General features: G+C 41.2%; 1 protein-coding gene and 1 long non-coding RNA gene across 2 annotated transcripts in view; one reads left to right on the top strand and one right to left on the bottom strand.

Moving 5' to 3' along the window:
• The window catches only part of LOC117960785, an 18,818-nt gene extending 7,923 nt beyond the window's left edge, over positions 1-10,895 (top strand). Inside the window, exon 3 of the long non-coding RNA XR_004660226.1 lies at positions 10,885-10,895. This is a non-coding gene — a long non-coding RNA (uncharacterized LOC117960785). The remainder of the gene's footprint in view (positions 1-10,884) is intronic.
• Positions 1,920-25,855, bottom strand: slc2a15a (solute carrier family 2 member 15a). Its single transcript, XM_034898957.1, has 12 exons — positions 25,486-25,855; positions 19,603-19,701; positions 16,467-16,627; positions 14,419-14,543; positions 14,072-14,217; positions 13,761-13,893; positions 13,064-13,251; positions 8,816-8,926; positions 7,479-7,580; positions 7,226-7,301; positions 3,458-3,585; positions 1,920-2,215 (listed from the first exon to the last, which is right to left on the bottom strand). Exons 1-12 carry the CDS (start codon positions 25,528-25,530, stop codon positions 1,970-1,972), a joined length of 1,560 nt encoding a protein of 519 aa, XP_034754848.1. The 5' UTR covers positions 25,531-25,855; the 3' UTR covers positions 1,920-1,969.

Below are 25,855 nucleotides of genomic sequence, written 5' to 3'. Positions count from 1 at the left end.
GGGGGGGGGGGGGGGGGGGGGGGGGGGGGGGGGGGGGGGGGGGGGGGGGGTGTGCGTGGCTACAGAACTGTCTGTGTGGCAGCACCGTGCTAAAGCATAAAGAATAGGCCGGCCCAGTCGTAACACACTCTGTGACAAAACACTTACAGCCTGTAGCAGAGAGGTGTCACATTCATCAGCTATCTGCCAGAGCACTTCCACACCCACCACCAACAGCTCTGGGACAGAGGACAGAGGACAGAGGACAGAGGACAGAGGGGAGGAGCCAGAGATGGAGAGAGAGAGAAAGAGAGAGTGATGGACAACAGGGAAAAAGGATCTGGTAGCAAGGGAACACACAAACACTTTTTGCAGTGGGAATTTTAAGAGTAAAGGTGGAAATCTAGATGGGAAATACAATAATGAGTTAGAGTGTGAGCAACTGGCAAGTGCAGTATTTTCTATTTCATTCAGATTTATTTGCAGCCTCTCCGCAAAATCCTGACAAGGAAATGAAAGTGAAACCAGACAATAATGGTGACTACAAAATGTCTCTGTATCTTTGTAACAGGGGCCAAGTCATTTGGATGTGGACTTGGGGGATAGATGCATTGAGGGTTGAGGGATTTGCCAGGTATGTGGCAAAGAGGTCTTGTTCTGCACCGGAGAGACAGGTTAATGTGTACGGTAACCCTAGGCCAGCTATGCAGCGGCACCTTACTTTGTCAACAGAATCGCATTTCCAGACCTTCCTCCACAGTGCTGCACAAGAAGGTCAGGCTAGTCCACATAGCATATCGGGATGGGAGAAAAACATGCTCTGGTTTGTTGGCATTTCATCAAACCAATCACAATCGCCTTGGGCGGGGCTAAGCTCCGGAAGGAGCCACGGTGCCGCTGCAAAATAACCGTCGGCACTGCTTGATGTAGTCAAAGATGAAGCGGGAAGAGAGTTTGTGAACTCATGAAAGATTCAAATTTCTCCTTAATGTAACACTTTATAACAATCACCATTAATAAATGGTAAATAAACATTTAAATAAACATTAGCAAAAGCAACATGATGTATGTATTTTACTTAAAACAACACTGTTGGGCAATATTTTGGTGATACTGGATCATATTTTATGGTGGAACGGTTTTCTGGTTTTCTGTCTGAGGTCATCTGGCCTTGACCAACTGCCACTTTGCTTGTTTGAAAGCCATGATTTCTCTCTCTCATGGGGGGGCAAAATTCTCTGGGCGGGCAAATAAGAGAAAGGCGAGGCAACCTTGCCCCTCTTGAGGCAAGATTCCAGATCGGCCCAATCCCAGCTTTCATTTTCTCAAAGGCACAGCAGAATACCCAGGGCATCGCCATTTCCAGCCACTGGGGGACCGGCTATGGAATGCATATTAATGTTCAAAAAACCTAATAAAGTGAAGTTTTCATGCCGTGGGACCTTTAAGCCAATCAAAATCGCCTTGGGTGGTGTAAGGCACCAGGAAAAGACACGGTGCCACTGCAGGTAGGAACATCCAAAGTGTTGTTATAGTTGTGCAAAAGTAAACTCAGATTGGACAGATAGTCTAGCTAGCTTTGTGGATTTACCCTCCAGAGATCTGAGGACCAGGTAACCATAGTCCTCAGATTGGACAGATAGTTTAGCTAGCTGTCTGGATTTACCCTGCAGAGATCTGAGGACCAGGTAACCATAGTCCTCAGATTGGACAGATAGTCTAGCTAGCTGTCTGGATTTACCCTCCAGAGATCTGAGGACCAGGTAACCATAGTCCTCAGATTGGACAGATAGTCTAGCTAGCTGTCTGGATTTACCCTGCAGAGATCTGAGGACCAGGTAACCATAGTCCTCAGATTGGACAGATAGTCTAGCTAGCTCTATCTGGATTAACTAATGTTTGCATAACTATCACAGGAGCTTTGGAATGCTGCGAGGAGGATTGAATGGTGTTGTAGTCCCAGTGAGAGCCTGAAGCTCAGTTGAGGTACTTATGAAGAACTGTCGAACTCCAGTGAAGCATGTTCGACACCACCATAGCCGTTCATCTTCTTCAGTTTCAGATGGTCCACATGGATCAGGCCCTGGGTCTCTAGGACTGCCTCCTTCTTAGAGAACATCCGGCTGATCTCCATGAAGGTCTTGTTTTTGGTCTCTGGTATCACAATGTAGACATAGACGGCCACGGACAGACAAATGGCGCCGAACACCAAGTAGCAGTAGCTCCCCGCTGACATCTGATGGTTAGATGTGGCAGATGGACGTAGGATCGTTGGAAGGAGTTAGAGAGAAGGAATAAAATATGAGATTGAGACAACATGAAACAAGTGGTGTATGAATTGTCAATCCAAAGAGGAATGAGTTATTTTGGATTATAAGCAGAGGTTGGAAAACAATCAACATCCAAGTTTCAATTATGATTGGGAAACTCCAACTTTTCTGACTCATAATACAGAAGTGCCTAAATATTAAGCACACACCACACATCACATCAGCCAAACTCCATTGTTCAACGGGATTAAACTCTCATTTAAAGGTCCCATATTGTAAAAAGTGACATATTCATGTCTTGTTTGATTTTACAGCAGGTCGAGGTGCTGGATACATTCTGTTAAGTAGCAAAATGCTCAATCCACAGAGACACACACACACACACACACACACAGCCCTTGTTCGGAAATAGTGCATTCAAATGAGTCGTTAAAACAGTTGTGATGTCATAGCTTTTGTATAATACAGATACTGTGATAGCACAGATCCTAAAGACCCGTAAACACTGACCAATCAGAGCAGACCGGGCGTTTTTAGGATGGGGAATTAAAGAGACAGGCGCTAAAACGCAGCTAAGGGTGAATACATATATTTACACAGACAGTACGACATAAACAATGTGTCTGTTGCAAATGTAAGCATGTTAATGCGTTCTAGTGGAAAACTAAAATACCTGAAGATGATATGTGTCCTTTAATAATGTACCGTGTTATAAAGTTAATATTAAGGATCTTAAAAGCACTCATTTGACCAACTCTGTAAGCATACAACCTGCTGAGTTATCCTGTGATGTAAACGAGAACATCTCTACTATCCAGTCAACGCCAAATTTTTATATTGAAACATAAGGTGCTCTAAAAGTATATTTTTGTCACCATTTAGTGGGTGTGCTGAACCAAAGGACGTCGCCTGACATTTAGATTTCTTGTAATAAACAATGCCCACTTTGTTGTGTACCAATCAAATGACCACAGGAATAAGTTCAATGGCCTTTCTATCCATTTTACTTCTATGAAGAAGCACTTTATATTTGGAGCTTTTAAAAATGTCAAAAGAAAAGACATTAATTGGGATGGGAACAAAACCAAGCAGCGGGTCAGTGACCAGGTTAACCGGTTCAGATCACCTCCAATTTGCAGTTATTAGAAAACCAGAGCGTGCCTGGTAGGTTTAGCATTTAGGAACATAGCGCATAGTAAAGTGTTCACCTGTAAGAAAGGGAAGACGAAGCCCACAGTGAAGTTGGACAGCCAGTTGAGTGATCCCCCGACGATGTAGGCCGCCGGACGGTGGGACTGTTTGAACAGCTCAGCTGTGATCAGGAAGGGAACCCCCGCTGGAACAGGGACAGAGCAGGACAGAAATATGAAAACAACGCAAATCATACACTTCTGTTGAATGAGTCGAGATCTAATATTGGACTGCTCACGAGAGACAGATTTAACCCTCGTGTTGTCTTCCCGTCAAAATTGAAAACCATCAATATTGACACTTTTTATCAATGTTTTTAACTTTTTCATAAGTATTTGTCCCTTTTTCAACACTTTTTTCAATGGTTGTCACTTCTTTGACGTTTAACACTACGTAACACTAACTTCTTAACTTTAGTTTTACAGTTGTTTTTGGAATTTATGGTCAATAAACCTTATTAATAGGAAATTATACCTAATGTTTGAGTTAGAAAGGCAGAAATTAGGAATTATTGAGAATGGATGTTGATGGTAATCACAGACTGGAATATGTCAACTTTTACTCAATACTATTTCAAAAACACTTCCATTTGTTTTCAAATGCTATAAAATTGAACAGGACGCCCCAAAATTAAGGAAAGTAGAGATTTTTACTTGCCAACAAGAGTTGTGTGGAATCAATCATTAAATCGTTATTTTGGGGAATTAAAAAGAACATTGATTTGACCCAAGGACAACATGGGGTTAAAGAACATTATCTATGCAGCAGAGGCAAAAATAGGCTGACTTCTAGTCCCTTGTATGGGTGATGCTCCCAAAAGTCATTCCTATAATATTCAAGATTCACTTTATTGTCATTTTGATGTATATCCCTAGGACGTATGAACATGAAAATATTGTTCTCCCAGCTTGTTTATAAAACAAGGATCATATTCTTGGATATAACTAATGTTAAAAAAACTCATAAAGTGACGTTTTCATGCCATGGGACCTTTATTATCAACAAGTTACACATTAAACTTTAAGTTTGTGTATGGGAGGGGCAGGGTCATTTGAATTTCACCTTGAGTCAAAATTGAAACCCTTTAAGGGAGGAGTCTTCAACGGGGGGGGGGGGGGGGGGGGGGGGGGGGGGGGGGGGGGGGGGTCATCAGAGTCATTTCACGGGGGGGCCTACAAATTAATGTTAATTTTTGAAAGGTTTTCAAAAATTGAGACACTTTATAGATAGAGTAGGTTTATACCACACTATAATTTGCAAAGCCTCAACAAGTAATTTCCCCAAGAGAAAGCATTTAATGGGACATATCTGTATATATATGTAATTAAAACTCCATTATTCGTCTCTCTTACAGGAGGCCGTAGAATATGGATTTGTCATCGTGCAGAACTGAATGGAGAATAAATAAAAAGGCGTATTTGTCATTCACTGTATTTGTATGATGCTGTAGAACAACATGTGCAGTATGTGATTGCTATGACTATTAACACTTGTAAATTTGATCAATTAGGTATCAATTTACACATTTGACAAACCATTTGTAAATATGAAGATTAATAGCTTAAACTATTCTTACCTTCAAATTCTTTCAAACATTCTTCAAATTAGAGACCCCGTAAGAATGTCTGGGGTTTGAACCCTAGAGGGAGCCATTTAATAACACAAAGCAACTTTAACCCCAGCAGACCAATCACATCAGAGGTGCAGTCTATTACCTGGAAAGTGCAGGAGCCAGACAGAAAGTGCAGGATGAAGAAACCCTGATTTTTTAAAATCTGTTGCACTTAACAAAAATATCTTACAACAGCCTGGTCTCACAGAAATCTGTGAAATGATCACGAACTGTTAACAGCACATACGTAAGGTGGCACGGAATGGGTAAAATGGGTCTGCGTGGCCATCACGGAAAACAACGCCTATGTAAAGGTCAATGAGAAGATGACGTAGCATTAGGGGTGACCATGGTAGCAAGCAGTATGAAAGCCCGGAAATCTGCATAATGACATTGGATGGGGGGGTGGATGGGTCAAACACAGGACTTGCACCCAGGAGGCTGGGGATCATGTCCCATGTGTAATGGTTCCTAAAGTTGCTTTCTTCTTTTCCTAAACCCAACTGTCCCGTTCTTCCCTTGGGTCACGGAACTGTAAACCCCCTCGGGTTTAATTGACCCGTTTTCCTACATCAATGTTCTTTTTAATTCCCAAACGCTCTTTGCCAAGTACAAATCTCTACTTTCATTCATTTTGGGGCGTCTTATTAAATTTTATAGCATTTGAAAACAAATTAAAGTGGTTTTGAAATAGTATTGAGTAAAAGTTGACATATTCCAGTCTGTGATTATCATCAACATCCATTCCTTTAATTTTAGTCTCAATAATTCCTAATTTCCAACTCAAACATTAGGTATAATTTCCTGTAAATGAGGTTTATTGATCATAAATTCCAAAAATAACTGTAAAAGTAAGGCTAATAAGTTAGTGTTACGTAGTGTTGAAAGTGTCAAAAAAGTGACGAACATTGAAAAAAAAAGCCTGAAAAGTGTTGAAAAAAAGGACAAAAATGTAAGAAAAAGTTAAAAACATTGATTTAAAAAATCCTCAACAAAAGTTAGGATTTTCAATTTTGACGGGACGGCGACACGAGGGTTAAGGGGCCGTGTTTATTTCCCGGAAGTCTTTGAGATCAGGTTGAATTACAAACACTACATTAGGAATAATATGAAAAGTTTCTTCTCCTCCGTCTAGGGTTCCCTCTCCATGCAGATAGTGGTTTATGTGGCAATGTTATGAATTGGAATAATTGATTAATAATCAAGAATCAACGTCCTGGTTGCTTTGGCTCCCCCACAGACTACATTAGAGCTAAAATTAGATCATTTATCACTCAGTTGACAGATAATGAAACTGAGATGTCACTGTTACACTGTTTGTTAGGATTGTGGGTAGTGCAGTGCTTATCCAGACATCATAATAAAACATGATTTTTATTAAAACAGACATGATTTCACACGCCCTTCTACAGTGGCAGAAATCATAGTTTCACAATCTCAAAGATCTTGGTACGTCTCCCGTAGATGGTTCAGACCTTCTAGTTACTATTAATAATCTCAACAAAAATATCTGTGTGGTCTGATCCACATCAGAGTCCTTTAAAGAGGAATTATGCCTTGTTTTTTTGGCTTAATTTCTCTCAAAAAGAATCAGTGTGTGATGTTTTTAGTTGTAGCTAAATCGGTGTTGCCCATTCACAAACTTGTCCCTTTCCATAAAAATGTACCACCACCATCTTTTCCTATTCCTATTGGCTTCATATTTTACATTTCCAATAGCATAAACTGGCGTAGACTCTCCATATTCATGCGCCATCTTGAAAACTAGCCGGTGAGGGACACACTGCTCCGCCTTTCGCTGTCACATGATACACTCACAGGTGCTGCCAATAATGCTGATTGGTAACGTCATTTACCGGCCTCCTGCTTTTGGTTTTCTTTTATCATTGGACTTTTGTCTTGCATTTTTTCGATCCTTTGTTGGACTTTTTTTGTTTTTCGTCATGCCGGCAAAAAAAGAAGCGGAAAGTTGAGAAAGCATTGTGGGAGGAACAGAGAAAGAACAAACGGCAGACTGACCGACGGAGCGGTTAGACAAAAGGAAACATAGAAGCTGTCAAATATCTATTTTGAAGCTGTGGGGGGGGGGGCTCTATTAAGAAACCTGCAAGAAAACAGCGAAGGCATGGCCAAAACTGCGTAGCGGCACTCCTTGCAGCATAGAGCAACTTACCTGGACCGATACAAAAGCCAGCGATGATGCCGACCACACAGCCGACACTCACGTAGCGCATGAAGGATAGGTGAGTCTGCAGAAAGAGAGAGAGAGAGAGAGAGAGAGAGAGAGAGAGAGAGAGAGAGAGAGAGAGAGACGCATGACAAGAAGAAGTCAGTTTGATCACCTTAATTCATTTCCTCTAATGGAACTGTACTGGAAAGGGGTCACAAGACTTTTAAGTGACAGTGTCACATACACACACACACACCTGTAAAATGAGAGCTACTGTGATGCCAGCACTGCAGATGCCCATAATGGCAAATCCCCCGATCATGAGAGGCCTCCTGCCCAGCTTCTCTATGGAGAAACACTACAGGAGGAGACACGGAGCTCATGTCAGACAATATTAAATAAATAAATACACACTATTGATGCAGGAACATACCATGGTGAGCTGTATCTGAAGGGATAACACACGTATGTGCTTTCTTTCTGAGAGTGAGACGTTCAGACGGATGTCAATCTCATGTCTTTGTTTTAATCGCAGAGCTAGAGTCAGGCTATGGTTAGCCTAGCTTAGCATGAAGACTGGAAGCAGGTGGAAACTGCTAGCGTAGCTAGCTAAAATTCACCTGCTTACACCTCTAAAGCTCATCATGCAACACAACTTGTTTCTTCTAGAGTTACTTGGGGAGATACAATTTATCCATCCATGACGTAACTAGAGCCCCATAAGCTCAGCTACGAGCGAAGCTAACTGGTAGATTAAACTGTCATCATCTATTCAGCTCGCCTCTGGCCCCGCCTACATCAGATACACGATGTGATTGGTGCAGCTCGGCTACAAGGGCATAGTTAATGAGCAGCATTACTCGATACCAGAGTAACTCAGTGAGAAAATTCAAATTATTTTCTTGCAAGAACTCTGGATTTCCGGGGTATTTATTTGCCGCAAGCAGTTACAAAGCAACTCTTTTGCGTAGCCTTATTAATTTAAAACAGGTTGTTTAAAGAAAAAGTTTGGAAATGTGATCAACTTCCTCTGTTTATGCCGTTGCATTTTGTGAGAAAAAAAGAATTGGAACAGAATCTCTTTCAACTGATCTAGTCTCATAAGTCTCCTCTATAACATAAAAAAATCCTGAGAAATCCAAGTTGTGGAAAGTATTAAAAAATACTGAAATTGATGATCCCATTGAAGCCCATGTTAAGACTATCATATTTTGTATTACAAAAAATGTAGTTTCACATTACTCCCTTAGACACCAATGCATTGTGAAAATAAGGTCCAGGGTAAAAAATGGTGACACACCTTTATTTAAGCACATTAACACATTTAATTAGACAATGCCCCATGCATAATTAAACATAAAAGTTCTGAAAAATAGTTTTACAAAATATTACTTTATACCTTAATTAATGTAAGTAATCAAGTTTCCTGTCTTATGCTATAAGCTAACCACGTCCTGATGCTAGCTATGTTACACAGACATGAGCTTGATATCAATCTTCTTATCCCATATTATGTGGACTCAATCTATATAATAAGATCAACATAAAGATAGGGCTACAGCATAATTACACCCTCCTAATTTGGAAGATTACCCCAATGAGTCCAGCGATGATCTCTATAATTCCTGTTCCGGCTGTGGTATACGGGATCTCTGGTGCTGGGATACCCGCATTTTTAAAGATGTCATTGGTATAGAACCAGATCTGTGGTAGAAAATGAAGACACTAAAGATAGGTAAATCCATTGGATGCTTATTAAGTCTTTATTGTTCTGTGTGATCACGCGTCGGCTTGTTGAAAACTGTAGAAAAAAAAAGAAGAGGAAAAACAATGAATAAAGGGGTTTAAATGGGTGGGACTTCAAAAAGAGACCCAAATATTACAGAGCACATGTATTCACAGAGATATAACCATCTAATGAAACCAGATTAAACATAAATCAAACGTTGAATGAACAAAACGTCAGCTTCATGCATTCAACAACATTTGATAGGTGGCATCTCAATACTCAAAGCGGCTCTCATAACATCAAACCGCCGTAGTTTCCATAGACATAGCCACTTAGTTTACACTGATAGGGAAACTATCAGTTTTTCAACCTGGATTTTCCTGTTTTTGTGTCTAAGTGACTGATGGGAATAACAATCTTTGACATTGGTCCAGTATTAAGCGACATCGCTGCATTCGGCAGCAGCAAACCAAGCTACTTAAAAGGACAATTGTCCAACTTGTATTTACCTTAATAAAAGTGATGGTTTTCAACTGACAGGCTCAGATTACTAATTGTAATCTAAGTGTCTGACAACACCATGGAAAGGATTTCTAAGGAGATAGACCTGTACAACCTAGGACCTTTTTGTTAAACCAGGAACCGCTCTGAAGTCTCTAAACCAACCAGACTCCATTTAAAAAAGCAATACTTTTGTATAGACCCAACACATTTTCACATAAATCAGTAAACTATGTGTTTATTTCAGCCACAACTTTAGTAATGACTGCATTTGGTGATTTGGAGAATCGTGACAGCCCTATTTAGTACAGGTCTTTTGTAAGTCTGGATGGACAGGGATTTAAACTGCACTGGTTGGCAGAGGCAGGTTGACCTTAAAGAGGAGGATCCTTTTATTAAACAACCTTTTTTTAAATTAAGTCTGGTGGGGTTGGCGCTAGCAACTTCAGAACTGTTTTTGGGTAACAGAAAGGTTTCAAAGAGATTTTAAAGGTCTATCTCTAAAGGCATCCTTTCCAAAACAAGCACTTTTATGATTTGAGACACACAGAATCTTACATAGTTACCAAAAGTAGAGTTAGTTACGAGTCCTCTTTGAGCACTATTGCTGAGAAGCAAAGGTAAAACCATAGGAATTGAATCAGAGTAGAATGAAACATTCCCTTTCAAATCAACATTCCAGTATGGCCAGAGTGGCGGCCATTTTCTTGTGCATTGTTGCCATTGCAAGAACTGTGGCTATTGTAGATGGCTAACGCAATCTATTTCATGGTTAATAAAGTGCTGAGCTTTTGTGCCAGTCATATGGCCACGGCAAACACTTCAATGTCCGTTCCACTCTCATTCTCTTTCTCAACCATAATGTGACATACGCTTCAAGAAGAGAAAACAACGGTGTAAAAATCTAAATGAGGAGGGAGACATTAAGGACTTTGTTGCACAGGTGGCACAGCACTGCCATGGAGAGACAGCAGACATTTGTTCACATTCAATTCAACTGAATTTAAGGCCTCCGGGGGAGCAGCACAGGACAGGAGGTGGATTAACTGGTGACAGCAGACGGTGATGGTTAGAGGAAGAACTGTGCCAAGGCTTGCCAACTGTCACATCTACTTAGAACTAAAGATCACCCCAAGCCTCTGCCACATCACAGTCATCAATACTATCATCATCGATGGCGCCATGAGCGTAGTCCGCAGGGGACTTGGCTTAGGAACCGGATGGTCGCCACATTGAAGTCCCAAACGTCTAGGTACATAATGCGCCAGCGCTCCTTCTGGGCACTGCAGAGGTGATCAAACCCCTAACTGCTCTGGGTGTTGTGCCGTAGTCACCCATCATTCTGACGGCTTTCCACGTTTGATGCATTTCAAGAAAAGTAACCGAATGAAAACTCAAATTACCTATTGCATGCCTCCGCATACCAATGCAGTTTAAATCCCTATCCGTCCAAACTTACATAATACCTGTACTAAATAGTGCTGTCATGATTCTCCAAATCACCAAAAGGGATTATTAGGCACCGGCATCGTGTTGAAAGGGTCATTTCAGCACTGGTAATGGGGAAAAAATCCAAACGATACCCAACCCTACTCTCGAATCGTTCACTGCGACTTGACATATGTGCTCCCTCTCACATTGTAAAGTGGCGAGTCTCTGCACCTCGACTTTTGCATAACAAATTTGCTGCTATTAATCACACCACTTTCACTTTAGCATGTCTTTTTTGTATTAATTCTGTTACTATTTTTTTATCCGTGTTTCTGTCCATGTACTGTTGTATATGTAATGGATCAATTGTCAACCTTGTATCTGAAGTCTCTTTTTTATAGACCTTAGTGGTCCCCTAATACTGTATCTGAAGTCTCTTTTATATAGACCTTAGTGGTCCCCTAATACTGCATCTGAAGTCTCTTTTATATAGACCTTAGTGGTCCCCTAATACTGTATCTGAAGTCTCTTTTATATAGACCTTAGGGGACACCTAATACTTTATCTGAAGTCTCTTTTTTATAGACCTTAGTGGTCCCCTAATACTGCATCTGAAGTCTCTTTTATATAGACCTTAGTGGTCCACTAATACTGTATCTGAAGTCTCTTTATATAGACCTTAGTGGTCCTCTAATACTGTATCTGAAGTCTCTTTTATATAGACCTTAGTGGTCCACTAATACTGTAGCTGAAGTCTCTTTTATATAGACCTTAGTGGTCCCCTAATACTGTATCTGAAGCCTCCTTTTTTCTCTTTATTAGAGTTGATAGGCATGAAAGGGGGAGAGCGAGATGGGGGATGACATGCAGCAAAGAGCCGCAGGCCGGACTCAAACCCAGACCGCTGCAGGACTCAGCCAATATGGGGGAAACGCGCTTACTGGTTTAGCTCACCCGCCCCATAGTCTCTTTTAAAGAGACCAAAGTTGTCCGCCAATACCATATCTGAAGGCACTGACTTAAACCATCTGATGCGTTGCATCAGGAGTTCGAGCTGCTCATCCCTGTAGCCTAAAGACTCTGTTTAACAAAGACCATTTAGCATCCAACAGCCGATGGTTAGCAAGCACAAATTGGGGATATAGAGACAGAAGATGTTTGTTGATACCGTTTAACAGCAAACACCTGCGAAACCTTGGAATGCCCTCTGGACAATAACACTACTTTACACAATCAAGTATTTTGGGCGTCTTTTTATGGAAATGCCAGTACAATTGCCGATAACACATGCTGCGCAGGAGGGTCTGGCTAGTCGGCATATCATTCTGGGATGGGAGAAAAATGTGCTGATTTATTGGCATTTCTTTTAAACCAATCACAATTGTCATGGGCAGCGCTAAGAGCAACACAGTGCCTCTGCAAAATAACCTCAGGAAAGAACTTGTTTTGGTGGAAAAAGTGTACGTTCAAAAGTAGTTTTAGTCGTGCAACAGAAAACTCAGATTGGACCGATAGCTAGCTAGCTGTTTGGATTAACCCCCAATTTCAACCGGTGCACAACGGCTGTGGAGTCATTAGGTTTCTTTTAAAGTCACTGTGTGTATTTCACAGTCAGTGAAAGGAGTAGAAACGCGGGGCTTCTTTTTTTGCCAAACGCCAGAGAGGGGCAAATCTGGACCTGGTGGGTGTTGACGACTGGCGGAGCACTGAGCCAATTCGCAGCCCTTCCGCAACCGGTGGAAATTAAGATTTACCCTGCAGAGATCTGAGGAGCAGACAACCATAGTCCTCAGAAATCCACCCGAGGTTAGGACGCCAACACAAAAAAGCGGAAGGAAATGGAAGGACATGGGTGAAAAGACATGCATCCGGCGGACTTTCCTGCGGCACCCGAGCAATCCCAGAAGTGGAACGTCGTGTATATTGACTACATTTCCTACTACTCATTTCCTGGTTCTCCTCCATTAACTACATGAAATCAAGGAGAGATTTGACTTTTCCTAACTTTTTCATTTCTACGTTTGCTTGGACATATAGGTTTAGGGAATCTCCTTTTTGAGGTAGCACCTGGAGAAAATTTAACCATTTTAGACTTAAAAAGTATTTTGTACTATCAAAAATGCCCTTATGTAAGACAGCATAGCTTCATATACATTACTCAGTTTTCAAAGAGTCCTTACAGCATCGATGCCAGACAGCTGCATGCCGACGTTGATGACCATCACACTGAGCACCTGCCAGCGGACCGTGTCATCCAGCAACAGTTTCCATACCGACAGCGTCTCCACTGAGGACAGAGAGCGCTGCTCCTCCTGCATCTCTTCAATCTCAGCCTGGATGTTACACTTTGCTCTGTACCACTTCAGGGCTGAGAGACAGAATAACAGCACGGTCACATGATATCAGGGATATAGACAAGAGCACACACTCTTGCTCGGAAGTCGGACAAGCTAACTAGCTAGCCAAGATAACAGTAGTGTGGATATTTTTATATTTTGCCCTGGCTAAGTAAGGTGATGTCAGTCAGTCAGAAACTCTGTCAACCAGTCATCAGCACCTTTGATATGCAGTGTGTCACGAAGGTTAAAGGGACACTTCAAAGGTCCCATGACATGGTGCTCTTTGGATGCTTTTATATAGACCTTAGTGGTCCCTAATACTGTATCTGAAGTCTCTTTTATATAGACCTTGCTGGTCCTCTAACACTGTATCTGAATTCTAAACTGACAGTACATGAATTCTTTTTATTGAACCAGTTGACAGTAATTCACTCTAGTTTAAGTGGTCTTCATTCCTTCAAATGTTGGCAAAACTCAGTGTTCTTTTCTTACTGTTAAGTGTTTCTTTGCTAATGTGCAGCAGTGCCACAACGCTGACCTGTGATGGTGGCATGGACGTTGTGCTTCTCGATCAGCAGGTACCTGGGGCTCTCTGGGAACCATGGCAACAGCATCAACTGGATGAAGGTGGGTACCACTATCACTGAAAGAAAGAGGGGCCAGTCCTCCTCCTGTAACACACATGCATGTATTTTACGGGTGAACACTATGTTGGTTGTCTACAAGAAACGCTGAATACTTTCTAATGAAGTTGGCTCAACCCAACTTCAATCAGTACAAGATGTGCTTTGTCAGGATTTCAGCTTGAAAGAGTAAGCATGCTAATGTTAGGAAAGCATTGTTGACTACCTTTCCTAGAAGCTCATGTAGGCCGAGGATTTGGGCGGCGAAGACTCCGGTGCCAATGAAGATACTCGGCACGAGCCCCAGGAAGCCCCGCAGGTTCTTGGGTGCTATCTCACCGAGGTACATTGGTACTACGCTCAGAGAGATGCCTGCAGGGAAAAAAAAGATCTAGGTAACAATGCATTGATTTGGAATACATTTTCTATGAAGACCTGACAGCATGATTCTTCTGTTGCTTCAGTACAGAGAGTAATATATATATGTGTGTGTGTGTGTGTGTGTGTGTGTGTGTGTGTGTGTGTGTGTGTGTGTGTGTGTGTGTGTGTGTGTGTGTGTGTGTGTGTGTGTACCTGAGTGAATTCCTGTGATGAAGCGGCCAATGATGATCATCTCAGGTGAACCACAAATCCTGCTGAAGCCCATGAATGAGCCAGCGATAAACACCAGCACTGTTGTGTTGACCACTGTGCCTTTCCTGAAAGTGGACACACACACGCGCGCACACGCAGAGAGGCAGACATTGTGAATATAAATTAAAGCACATGACTTAGATCATTATGATATAGTGAGGACAGCAGTAGTATATTGTCGACAGCAGTAACCCCCTCGGCTGATATACACACAGTCATAACGATGGACATGTATGTCCTTATTAGCCATAAAACAGCTCACATGTTTGCTCATAAGCTGTGATTAACCATAAAACCGTGCTGTGTGAAGAACCTGATCAGCCTGTAAATGGGTTTATAAAGTGCCTGCTTTCATTTGCATTTAAATGCCCATCAAGGTTCTATTAAATAGTGGAGATGAATGGAACTTTTAGATGATTTGCACTGAAGACAAGATAAATTGTCTGTGCACTTTGAGGACCAGTAAACTTCTGAAGGGCAGAGGGGACGAGAGGACACTGTGCACTCTGAAGGACTGCCGGGGGTTACCGGAGTTGTTGGTAACCCCCTCGGGGGAGGGGGTTACCAACAACTCTGAATAGAGGACAGAGGCATGACTGATACAACGCCCTGTTGAAGTGCCTTTTATGCCAGTGTGTGTGTGTTTGTGTATTTCTATCTCTGAGGGTCTTATTTCCTAAACTTGCGTTACGCTAAACATATTTCTTTTTTGTATGTGAAACACGACATAAACTGGACAATGTTTATCTGTGTCATGTGTTCAGTAATTGTGTGTCAGTGGTGTTCAGGTGTTGATGTTGGGGGGGCAGCACCAGATGCTGCTGAGTGTCTCTCAGGCTGGCAATGCCAACTGGCCACTATCCACCCTCATGGTTGGGCATGGGCAGTCTTGGGGGGTTATTGGGTAGGGTGTCGGGACAGAGCAGAACCAACATCCAAACACAGCTCTGAGGGCTTCTTGACTTATTGATTGGGCTGGTGTAGGATCCTTTTGGGCTGATAAAAATATGTTTTATGTATTCAGTACACTGCATTTTAAGCATGCAACCTTTCCACATATTATCGTGCCTGTCTCCATTCCAAGGTACTATGGTGAATGACACAGAAATGAAGGTATTTCAACATGTATAGTGTATTCTTCTTTAGTAAATAAACAATATCATCAGTTGCAAATATGATCAATTGATATGGGACATGTGTGGATATAATGAGTACACGTTATCTCCAGAAATAGCTTAGATGTTGTGTAACCATTTGAAGTAAAACACCTGTTTGACTGGCAAGTACTGTATGTAAGAAACCCAATGTAGCCTAATGTAGTATGATCAAAGCATAAATGGGTTCAACTGATACTAACTAAATAAGTAAGAGTGAAAAGGCATACAAAAAAGGGGGGGCTATGGAGCCTAATAAACATGCATTAAACAAATCACTGTACAGTCTTGCAATGCTCACAGGTTCTGCTCAACTTCCATGAGTTTTTATGTAAATCAATCTAGTTCAAACATGGGGTTTTTGCGCAAAAATAAAAAATGACTTCATCTCCCTCAAAACACTTTAACCACTTTCTCTGTCCACTATGTTGGGCTAGAAGACACTAAATCATGTTTAGACCACACGGTGGAAATTTCATGTAAATCGGATGATCTGGGTCACATAAGGCTGACTTTTTGATGTCTATAGCTTTGAATATAATTCATTGTTGGCATGCCCTCAGGTCCTGGACCCAGTGCAGTATTAAACAGTGTTGCAAATTTCCAAGCCTGTACATTTTTACTTTTACTTGAGTGATGAAGTTAAATCAGTCCTTTTTTAAAACAAGTATTTGTACTTCTACTAGTGAGTACTTTTGCCATCTCTGACCGTATCAGGACCTTGACTCACTGGTAAGAGTTAGGAAAAGACTGTAGAGGTTCAAAGAATCCAACTTTGTCCATAGTAGAACTGGTCTAGAATCTAGTATCCTCTTCTGAAAAAAATGGTCTTACCTGCCAAATCGAGAGACCAGCATGCCTACGACAAGGGAGCCCAGCAGACCTCCAATAGCAAAGACAGACACAGTAAGAGAGTACATGAGGGTCAGGGTGTCCTCACTGAGTCCTGTTCCATTACGACTCACCACTGTCTTGTTGTAGAAATCCTTTATGTACTGAGAGGAGAAGGGAGGGTAGTAGAAACAAGAAAGGAAAGGTCAGAAGAGGAAGGTGGACACTGGATAAATTAAGAATAAAATGTGTGCAGATTTAAAAATGAACGAGGTCCTTTTTAAGTGTCAATTGCAAAATAATGCAGCCTAAAACAAGTTGGAATTAGCAGACAACCTGTTCCTCTACTTCAAATTTTCCAATCAACACGGAAGATTGAGGGAGAGCTTTGTTGGAATATCAGCTGACTGACACATCCTACTTTAGACCTGTTTCATGTAACCACTGAGTAGACTGCAAAGGGCCCAAAGAAAAGAATAACAGTAACTCAGTGTTGCGTCCAAAATTCCATACTAACATGCTATTTAGTAGGCTAAAACATTGTGAGATTTTTTAGTACACTACCGGTCTAAAGTTTCGGGTCATTTCCAAATTTCCATTCCACTCCATTACTGATAGAATACCAGCTGATCTGAGGGGGGGGGTGATCTTTAATGCAACATCTACATTGGCCATTATCAACAACCATTCATTCAATGTTCCAAAGGCACATTCGGTTTACTAATCGGATATTACTTTAAAAAAACTAACTACAAAAACATTGGAGAAGGCTTTTGGAATAATGTCAGCACATAATGTGATCTGGTTAAAAAAACAATACAACTGCTACGGTTGTACCAGCATAGGACCCAAAATGCAGAGATGAGGACAGCAGGCAGGTAGGCAAGGGTAAATCAGAATTTATTGAACAAAGACCAGGTAAAAAAACCGGGAGCAAAAGGAGCATGCAAAGTCCCGGAACAACAAAATCCAAAAGGTCCAAAAGCAAGCAGTCCAAAACAGGTCCGGGGGAAGGCAACTGTGGTAAGTTAGCCAGAGTGGCTAGGAGGGTGGTAGGTAGGCAGAGTCAGACATTGTATGTTTCCAGGGCTGATTATTTATTTCCAGTGGTCTGCAGTCAATGGATAATTAAACAATCAAAACTTACAACATTTACATATTCAAAAAAGTAGCAGCGCCGACAACAGGCATGTGATCCTAGCAACACAGCCTCACCTCCCTGTGTCCCCGCGAGCACAAATCCTTCCATTTATATAGGAGTCACACCCCTGTGCTTCAGTCCATCTCATCCTAAAGCAGGTTGATTTACCGGTCTGATCTATCAATCTCTTAACCTATGGAACTTGGTCACCAGGTCCCTCCTATCTTACTGACTGCAAAACAGGTCAGAGTTATTCATGCATTGTTTATGTAATAACCAAAAACAACCAAAGTAAACATTTCTAAACACAAGAAAACCCTCTACTTGGTTTGGCCCGGTGATGTCATTCGTGACCACCCTATTCCTATAAAACAGGAAATACTTAGGCCGGCCCCTCCCCAAACAATTGTCCTGCATGGTGGAACTGAACAAAGGAACAAACAATTGTAAGTATCAATACAGGGAAACTTTAAACCATTTTGAACTTGTAACCTAATAAAATGGAACTGAGACTAACATGACTGTGTGTTTACTTTACTAATGACCTGTATGGGATAGTAGTGAGCAAACCCACTTCGTCACAGCAACATAAAAAAACAGTAACAGCACAGGGGACAACTCACTTGGAATATCTGGAACACAACTGGAACTCAGAAACAAACACCTACACAACTCAAAAGGATCTGATAATGGACAAAGGGAACACAGGGGTTAAATACAAGAGGTAACGAGTTAACGGGGAACAGGTGAGACGTCAGGTGAATCACATTAGGGCGGGGCAGGACAATCAGTCAGGCACCCAGCAAAGCTAGACAAGAATAGACAAGACAGGAAACCATACTACCAAATCAAAACAGGAAGCAGACACAGACACTTACTGGGGAAACACTGGGCCACAAACACAAAGAGACAAGACCAGACCAAAAACCACAGACGGGAAAAACAAAGAAAGCCCCCCCCCCCCCCCCCCCCCCCCCCCCCCAAACCATCACATCACACTACCCCCAAAGGACAGATCCCAAAAGACAACCCAGAAAGGGCGGAAGACTTCAGGGAGAGAGGAACCCGGGGACACAAGGAAACCAGGAAGCAAGGGACGTAGGGGCACCAAGAACAGGGGATTGGGGAAGACGGCAGTGGGCACCGGGGAGAAAGGGAAACTGGGGCACAAGGGCCAAAGGCAGCTGGAATCGAGGAGCCAAAGAGGGAACAGGAAAGGGAACCAGAGCAGGAAACCAGGGAAGAGACAAGGAAGGGAACTGAAAAGGGAACGAGCGAGGAACTGGAGGAGGGAACGAGAGAGGGACTGGGAAGGAGGGAACAAAGGAGATGACAACCAAACTCGGCACTTAATCCTCACAGATCAGATGTATTGTATTAGACCAATAGAAAGAATTTGGTCAATCTCACCTCATTGAGCCAATCAGAGAGCATTCCTCCCTGATGAGAGGGAACCCTGTCTTTGTGTATCACATGGCCAAGATATTCTGGTTTCACGAGACCAGTACCAACACATTCTTTATATCCATCTCTTTTTTTTCACTCACACATGTTCAGCTCCCTGTCTAATCAAATCCTAAAGTCTTTTTTGACCTCAGTTCACCATGGGATCAAAACTCAAGACCAAAGTCACAAGATGGGAGTTAGAACTGCTTGCAAGGTGTCTTAAAGTGCATTAAAAAACAGTAATGAGGCAGGTAAAACATACAGGTACAATTATTGAGTCAAAGACTATACATGAATAGTTGATTTATCAACACCACTTTATTTAGGAGTATGTACCTAGTGAACACAGGACCTCTCTACACAACAGGACAACAAGTAAGCAAGGTGTGCCTTAGTTGACATTGTACTTTAGCGGTTTAAAGCCCTAACAAATGCAACTAATTAAATTAGCAAAACGCTCAGGGAATCGTTGACCTTTGGTTCCACAGTTGTTGATAGTCCTGAGACCCAGAGTTGAAGGGGTGTGAGTGTGTGTGTGTGTGTGTGTCTTACCACAGCAGGGGAGTTGACCACTGCCAGATTGTAGCCATAAAGCATGGAGCTCCCGAAGGAGGTTAGAAATGCCACTGCCAACAAAGAGCTGGTCAGTTGCTGCAGACAGCAGGAGAGAGAGAGAGAGAGAGAGAGAGAGAGAGAAAGAGAGAGAGAGAGAGAGAGAGAGAAAGAAAGATGTGTTAGGAAGTTCATCCAGAGAATGGTGAGGAAGTGAGCCCTACTTCTAGGCAGGGTAAGGCAAGTTTTATATATATCACCTTAACATACACAGAAGTCATTTAATGAGATGAATCGACTTGTACATGTGCAAAGACACATTTTATAAAAGGTGCAGAGAAGTTTAAAACCAAATAAAGTTCCATAAACCAGGACTAAATACCAGCTGTGGAAAAGAGAGCAGTCTTTGTCTTAGTTTTTCAAATAGCTACAGTTGGGGCCTGTCTTAACGACTGACTGCTGGGGGCACCACTGACTGGTCAGTCTCTGCAGATGACCTCACTGCTTGTACTCAGGAAACATATGGGCAATGCAGTATATGTTGGGTCCAGACCATCGAATGACTTAAAGACAAAAAGTAGGGCCTTGAAATCCTAAATTGAACCATTATCAGTGCAGGGATCTTAGAATTGGACATATGTGCAGCATTTACATGAGTTGCCACTGTCACAAGCTTTAAGAATAGCGCTTACATAAATATAGCACAGGTATTTTCAGTACTGTGCCTTTTTGTCAGTTTCAGATCTAGTCTGAAAAGCTTGAGAAACTAGTGCATGAAATAAAATGCAAGAGTAAATAGACAGAGCTAGATCCTTGACATTTACAGCAGGAAAACTCATAACCAAATCCATGGTGTATGACCTCTAGTGTGAGACAGGCAGTCACATGCTGCAAAGCTCCAGAGTATCAAATTAGGTAATATCTAGCAATGTTATCACTGGGGAAAGAATATTGAAGTCAACAGTCAAAAAAAAAGAATTAAAGTAAATACATTTATTTGAAAGCATTTCAGAAAAGTCTGCAATAAAGTTGGCAAAATATTTCAGGGGGGGGCTAAATATATTCTTGGTGAGGTTTTAACAAGATTAAGGGAGATTTACAAAGGAATTAAATCGATCTGGTGAAAGCTGTTTGCATTGAAATGTATCTTTGAAAATAGCAGTCTAGAAACAGTTAAAGGGCTCTATCTTTCCCCCGGCGCAGCGAGGCACAATGCCCAACGCGTCAAGTGTCTCTGCGTCCATCTTTACAGGGAGTTGTGTATTAAGGTGCATTCTGCGTGTGCTGGTCTTACAGGGAGGTGTGTTCAGGTGCATTCTGGGCGTGCTAATCTTACAGGGAGGTGTGTTCAGGTGCATTCTGGGCATGCTGGTCTTACAGGGAGGTGTGTTCAGGTGCATTCTGGGCGTGCTGGTCTTACAGGGAGGTGTGTTCAGGTGAATTCTGGGCATGCTGGTCTTACAGGGAGGTGTGTTCAGGTGCATTCTTCATTCTGCATTCTAGCGTTGCTAATAGCTGCTTTTCTAACTTAAACATTAGGTATAATTTCCTAGAAATTAGTTTTATTGACCATAAATTCCAATAAAACTGTAAAACTAAATTTAATAAGTTATTGTTACGTAATGTTGAAAACGTCAAAAAAGAGCCAGACATTGAAAAAAAGCGGCAAAAGTGTCGAGAAAAGGAACAAAAACATAAGTTGATTAAAAGTGTAAATAGTGTCAATTTTGACGGGAAGACAACACAAGCAACTGCGTGGGGACAGCCTGTGTGAGGACAGCCTGCGTGGGGACAGCCTGCGTGTGGACAGCCTGCGTGGGGACAGCCTGCGTGTGGACAGCCTGTATGTGGACAGCCTGTGTGTGGACAGCCTGCGTGTGGACAGCCTGTGTGTGGACAGCATTGTAATGGTTGATCTCTCCACCGGGAGGAGCAGTGATTCTGCAGTCTGAAGTGGGTTGCTGCCTAAAACCAGCTGCTCTGGTCATATGTGATCATATTTGATCATATTTGATCATATTGGATCTTATTTGATCTGTAGCCTACTGTACATGTGGATCAGTTCATGAAAATATACAGCTAAAGCATTTTCTCAACACCCCGATGGGCTACAGCTTGATTGCTTTTACCCATCGACTTACATGGCGTAAGAGATATGTTTTTTTAGAATCATAACCCCCTCAAAATGACCTCAAAATGATGCTTCATGCTTTTGGTTTATGTCACGAGGAGTGCACACAGAGCTATGAATCTTTTTGGTTTTTGAAATACTTTCAAGTTGTGTCATATCCCATTACTCTCTCTGACTGGACTGGCAAATTATTAGAGCAAATTTGCTAGTACTGGGGAAATATGATTAATAAGTCTGCCCTAACACTGTCATGGGGACGTGCTCTAAGCTGCTACTACTACTACTACTACTACCATTACTACTACTACTACTACTACTACTCCTCCTCTTACTACTACTTTGCTGTTCTTTAGAAAGGTCTAGTATGATTAAATGTTCTTCTGTTGGCCTAATATTCCACTGACAAGACCACATATACTTGGCAATGTTGGGGAACTTTTTTGCATTATTATTATTGGATGGATTTAAATATAACAGATTTGTCAGCTAAACATTAATCCCTTGTACTCTACTCTAGCATACCAAAACAAAAATAGTTTTCCAGATGACTAATGCTGCCAAATTCTTACCCTACCAATGTAATTTAAATAAAAAATTGTGACTTTAGACAATGTGGACTTCTTTTCATATGGCAGGAATGGAAATGAGTCATCCCTAATATGGGTTGGGATCTGGTTTCAAAATGATGAAGACAGTTGGGGAACAGATTTTCCCAAATTATGGATTTTTTAGGCATTTTATCATGTAATGGCTTGAAAAAGTGCATATAGCTTCTGTAAATGGGAAAACAAATCTCCCCAAACGTGGTCTGGCTCCACCTTTGGGTCTTTATTTAAATGAAGCGTTTTAGTCACCCGTCTAAAATGTCTTGTTTGCATTGTTCACATTCCTGGCTGTGAGCGAATCAAAGCGCATGGCTGGCTCCCAGTTCTGAGGGAGCTGAGAGGCAAAGACAGAATCTTTCCATGTGACTCAATAAGTAATACCCAGTTAAACAATAAAATGTCTGCACCGGTAAAATATTTGAATAATGGCTGATTGAAGGTGATGCAAGGCAGTGAAAGACAGGCATGTGACATGAACTATAAGTAAAAAAATGTATCAAAATGCACCATGGTTTACTTTAAAAGGTCCGATTTGTAATGTAACTACTGTAACAAATCTAAAAATGATTCCAATGGGTTGTCAGATATTGAGGAAACAAATTGAAAAACTCTCTTTTCTGACAACAATGCTAATGCCAGTATTTTCTCCTTATGAAATTTCTCGAGATCTCATGTTTGTCCACAGTAGGCTGCATGTTTAATTTTTTTTTTTTTTTCACCATGAAAGTCGAGATCTCGAGTTTTAATCCCCAGTACATGTCTTTTTCTTTTTCCTCCATGTCACCCCCGGGGCTCCGTGCTACACACACTGTACATGTAAAGGTACTCTCTATGCTGGCATTTAAACTTGCAATAATGGAAGATCGTCATGATCATTTTTGGACAGACATAATTCAAAAAATAGTTTTGGTTTAATCACTAATAGTTAAGTTGTGAATAAACTTGAATCTACTTGAATTAATCCTGGGGCGTGGTGTTCTTACGTGACATATGATGTGTTGACGATCACGTGTAAGTTGTGTTTGTTTGCTATGTAACATATTCAGGGAAACGTCCTACAGTCTGGTGTGACCTACTGGAGTGTGGTTTGGTCTTGAATACTTGTTTTGTGGCTTTGAGTGGCGATGCCTTCCAGACAGGGAGTTGCTGTATTAATGTGACTACTGCCTGGTTTGCCTAAAATGGAGTTTGATGTAGAGGATTTTGTTAGCTGCCCAACTTTGTTCAAGTTGGAGCGTGCAGTAATAAAAATCTGAAACAGATGTACAGCATATCTCTATGCTATACTATAGAAATGTACTTTCTATGCTGGTCACAATACTTTGCATTAGCATTTCTTTCACGGTTGAATTATTGGACTTTGTCATCAATGTTCTGGTCACACATGCCATAGAATAACAATTCATTTTTGCCCCTCCGATAACCTAACTAAAAGATGACAGCCTAGTTGAGTTTATTATAAGGATCCCCTGGAAGAGAGAACTTCAAGAGGGGGCCCGGGACCCCCAGGGGGTCTGCAGAGTTACTGCAATGGGGCCCACAAAGGTATTGAAAAATGAAAATGTCTCAACATGAATCAAACATATTATTATCAAATATAAATCAACCTACTTGTGAAAAAAAACATAGGTGAGAAAATCTCTAAGGCATGTGCTACATGAATGTTTAACATTGAAAAGATGATTGATGATATCATGCCAAAAATTATTTGAATAGCTTCGTATTCAATGTGCTAAAAAGGTACATATAAAGGCTTTAGGCAGCCAAAATTAATGTTAACGTAGTCCCAGTGTATTATGAAACTTAATGTAGTAAGGGGTCCCTGCTCAGTCTCTCTCTCAGTTAAGGGGTCCTGAGCTTAAAAACCTAGACCCAGTACCCCAATTCCATCTGTACTGGATTATTCCGCACCTCATTATTGACGTATACAGACGTTCAGTGCAAATTGAGTAAGTAACATACCCTTAAGTAGCAATGCGAAACGTGTGGGTGACATTAGGGTGGTATAGGGTATGGTAGGTATTAGGATCCTGCACAGTCCTGCAGATCATCTTAACCTTTCAACCCTTGACCGTGATTAAGTGTTTGGCTTCCATGTTAACCCTCATGTTGTCCTATGTCAATGTTCTTTTTAATTCCCCAAAATAACATGATTGATTCCACACAACGCTCTTTGCCAAATACAAATCTCTACTTTCATTAATTTTCGGCAGTCTTATTCAATTTTATAGTATTTGAAAAAACAAATTGAAGTGTTTTTGAAGTAGTATTGAGTAAAAGTTGACATATTCCAGTCTGTGATTATCCATCAACATACATTCCTTCAATTTTAGTCTTAAAAATTCCTAATTTCTGCTTTTCTAACTAAAAAAATAGGTACAATTTCCTATAAATTAGGTTTATTGACCATACATTCCTAAAATAGCTCTAAGACTAAAAGTTAGTATTGAAAATGTCAAAAAAAGTGACAAACATTGAAAACTTGTATCAAAAGTGTTGAAAAAAGGGACAAAAATGTAAGAAAAAGTTCAAAAACATCAATAAAAAAAGCGTCAACAAAAGTGTTGATTTTCAATTTTGACGGGAAGACTACACACGAGGGTTAAACTATTTAGCTTTGTGCTAGCAACAACAAGCTTTTATACATGCTAGTGTAGTGGGTAATTATAGACATGTTTATATAACTAGTTATTTAAAATAGCTATGACAATGCAAAAAAGAGTTGGGGAAAAATATAAAGATTGATTATTACAGTAAGTACAATTTATTTCATTAGTCTGATTTAATTCAAATTACACTACTTTTTCATGTGGGCTGTACTGGAATTACAGTTTATTGCATATTATTCAAATAACAAATCGTCAAAGAATGTTGCCACATATTTGAAGTGAAATCCAAGCAACAGTTTTTACAGTGTGGGTTTCCCTTATCATAGCACATTTGATGATTTTAAGGTTTGGTGATCTGTTTCAAATACCTAATAATATGATGTTGAGTTCAGCCGCCGATCTTCTACAGCATATCCGAAGTATCTGACTGGTAGTAAATGCTTTTAGCTGCTGGAATTAAAACAATGTCTCAAACAATAGGGAAGCAGTCAGCTGACAGCCCTGGCTGCCCTGATTCATGCAGTCAGACTAAACTTACCGATGTGATTTTCCCTGAAGGTGAAATCAAAACCTCCTCAGCCATTTCAGAAATCTGTCATCCAGTCCCAAAGAGCAAAAAATCTCTACACTGCAAAGGATCTCATGGCTGTAGCAGCAACACACGAAAAACTCCACGATGTAATGGGCAAGCCAGTTTGTGAGTTGTGTGCCAGGCCTCTCCTCCACCCAGCAGCAACCCACAGGGCCCGATAACAAGCCCACACACTGTCCTCACATGACGGATGGCAGCGTGACAGACTGAGAGAAAAGCCTGCTGGAAGCAATTAACTCTAAGTGAATTTACAAAGAAAGAAAGAGAGGAAAAGACATTAACAAGGAGAAGAAAAGAGGTGAAAAGGAAAAGAAAG

Source organism: Etheostoma cragini, chromosome 17 (assembly GCF_013103735.1).
Source record: "Etheostoma cragini isolate CJK2018 chromosome 17, CSU_Ecrag_1.0, whole genome shotgun sequence".
In the NCBI taxonomy this organism is placed as follows: Eukaryota; Metazoa; Chordata; class Actinopteri; order Perciformes; family Percidae; genus Etheostoma; species Etheostoma cragini.
This window is presented reverse-complemented; position numbering and strand designations above follow the sequence as displayed.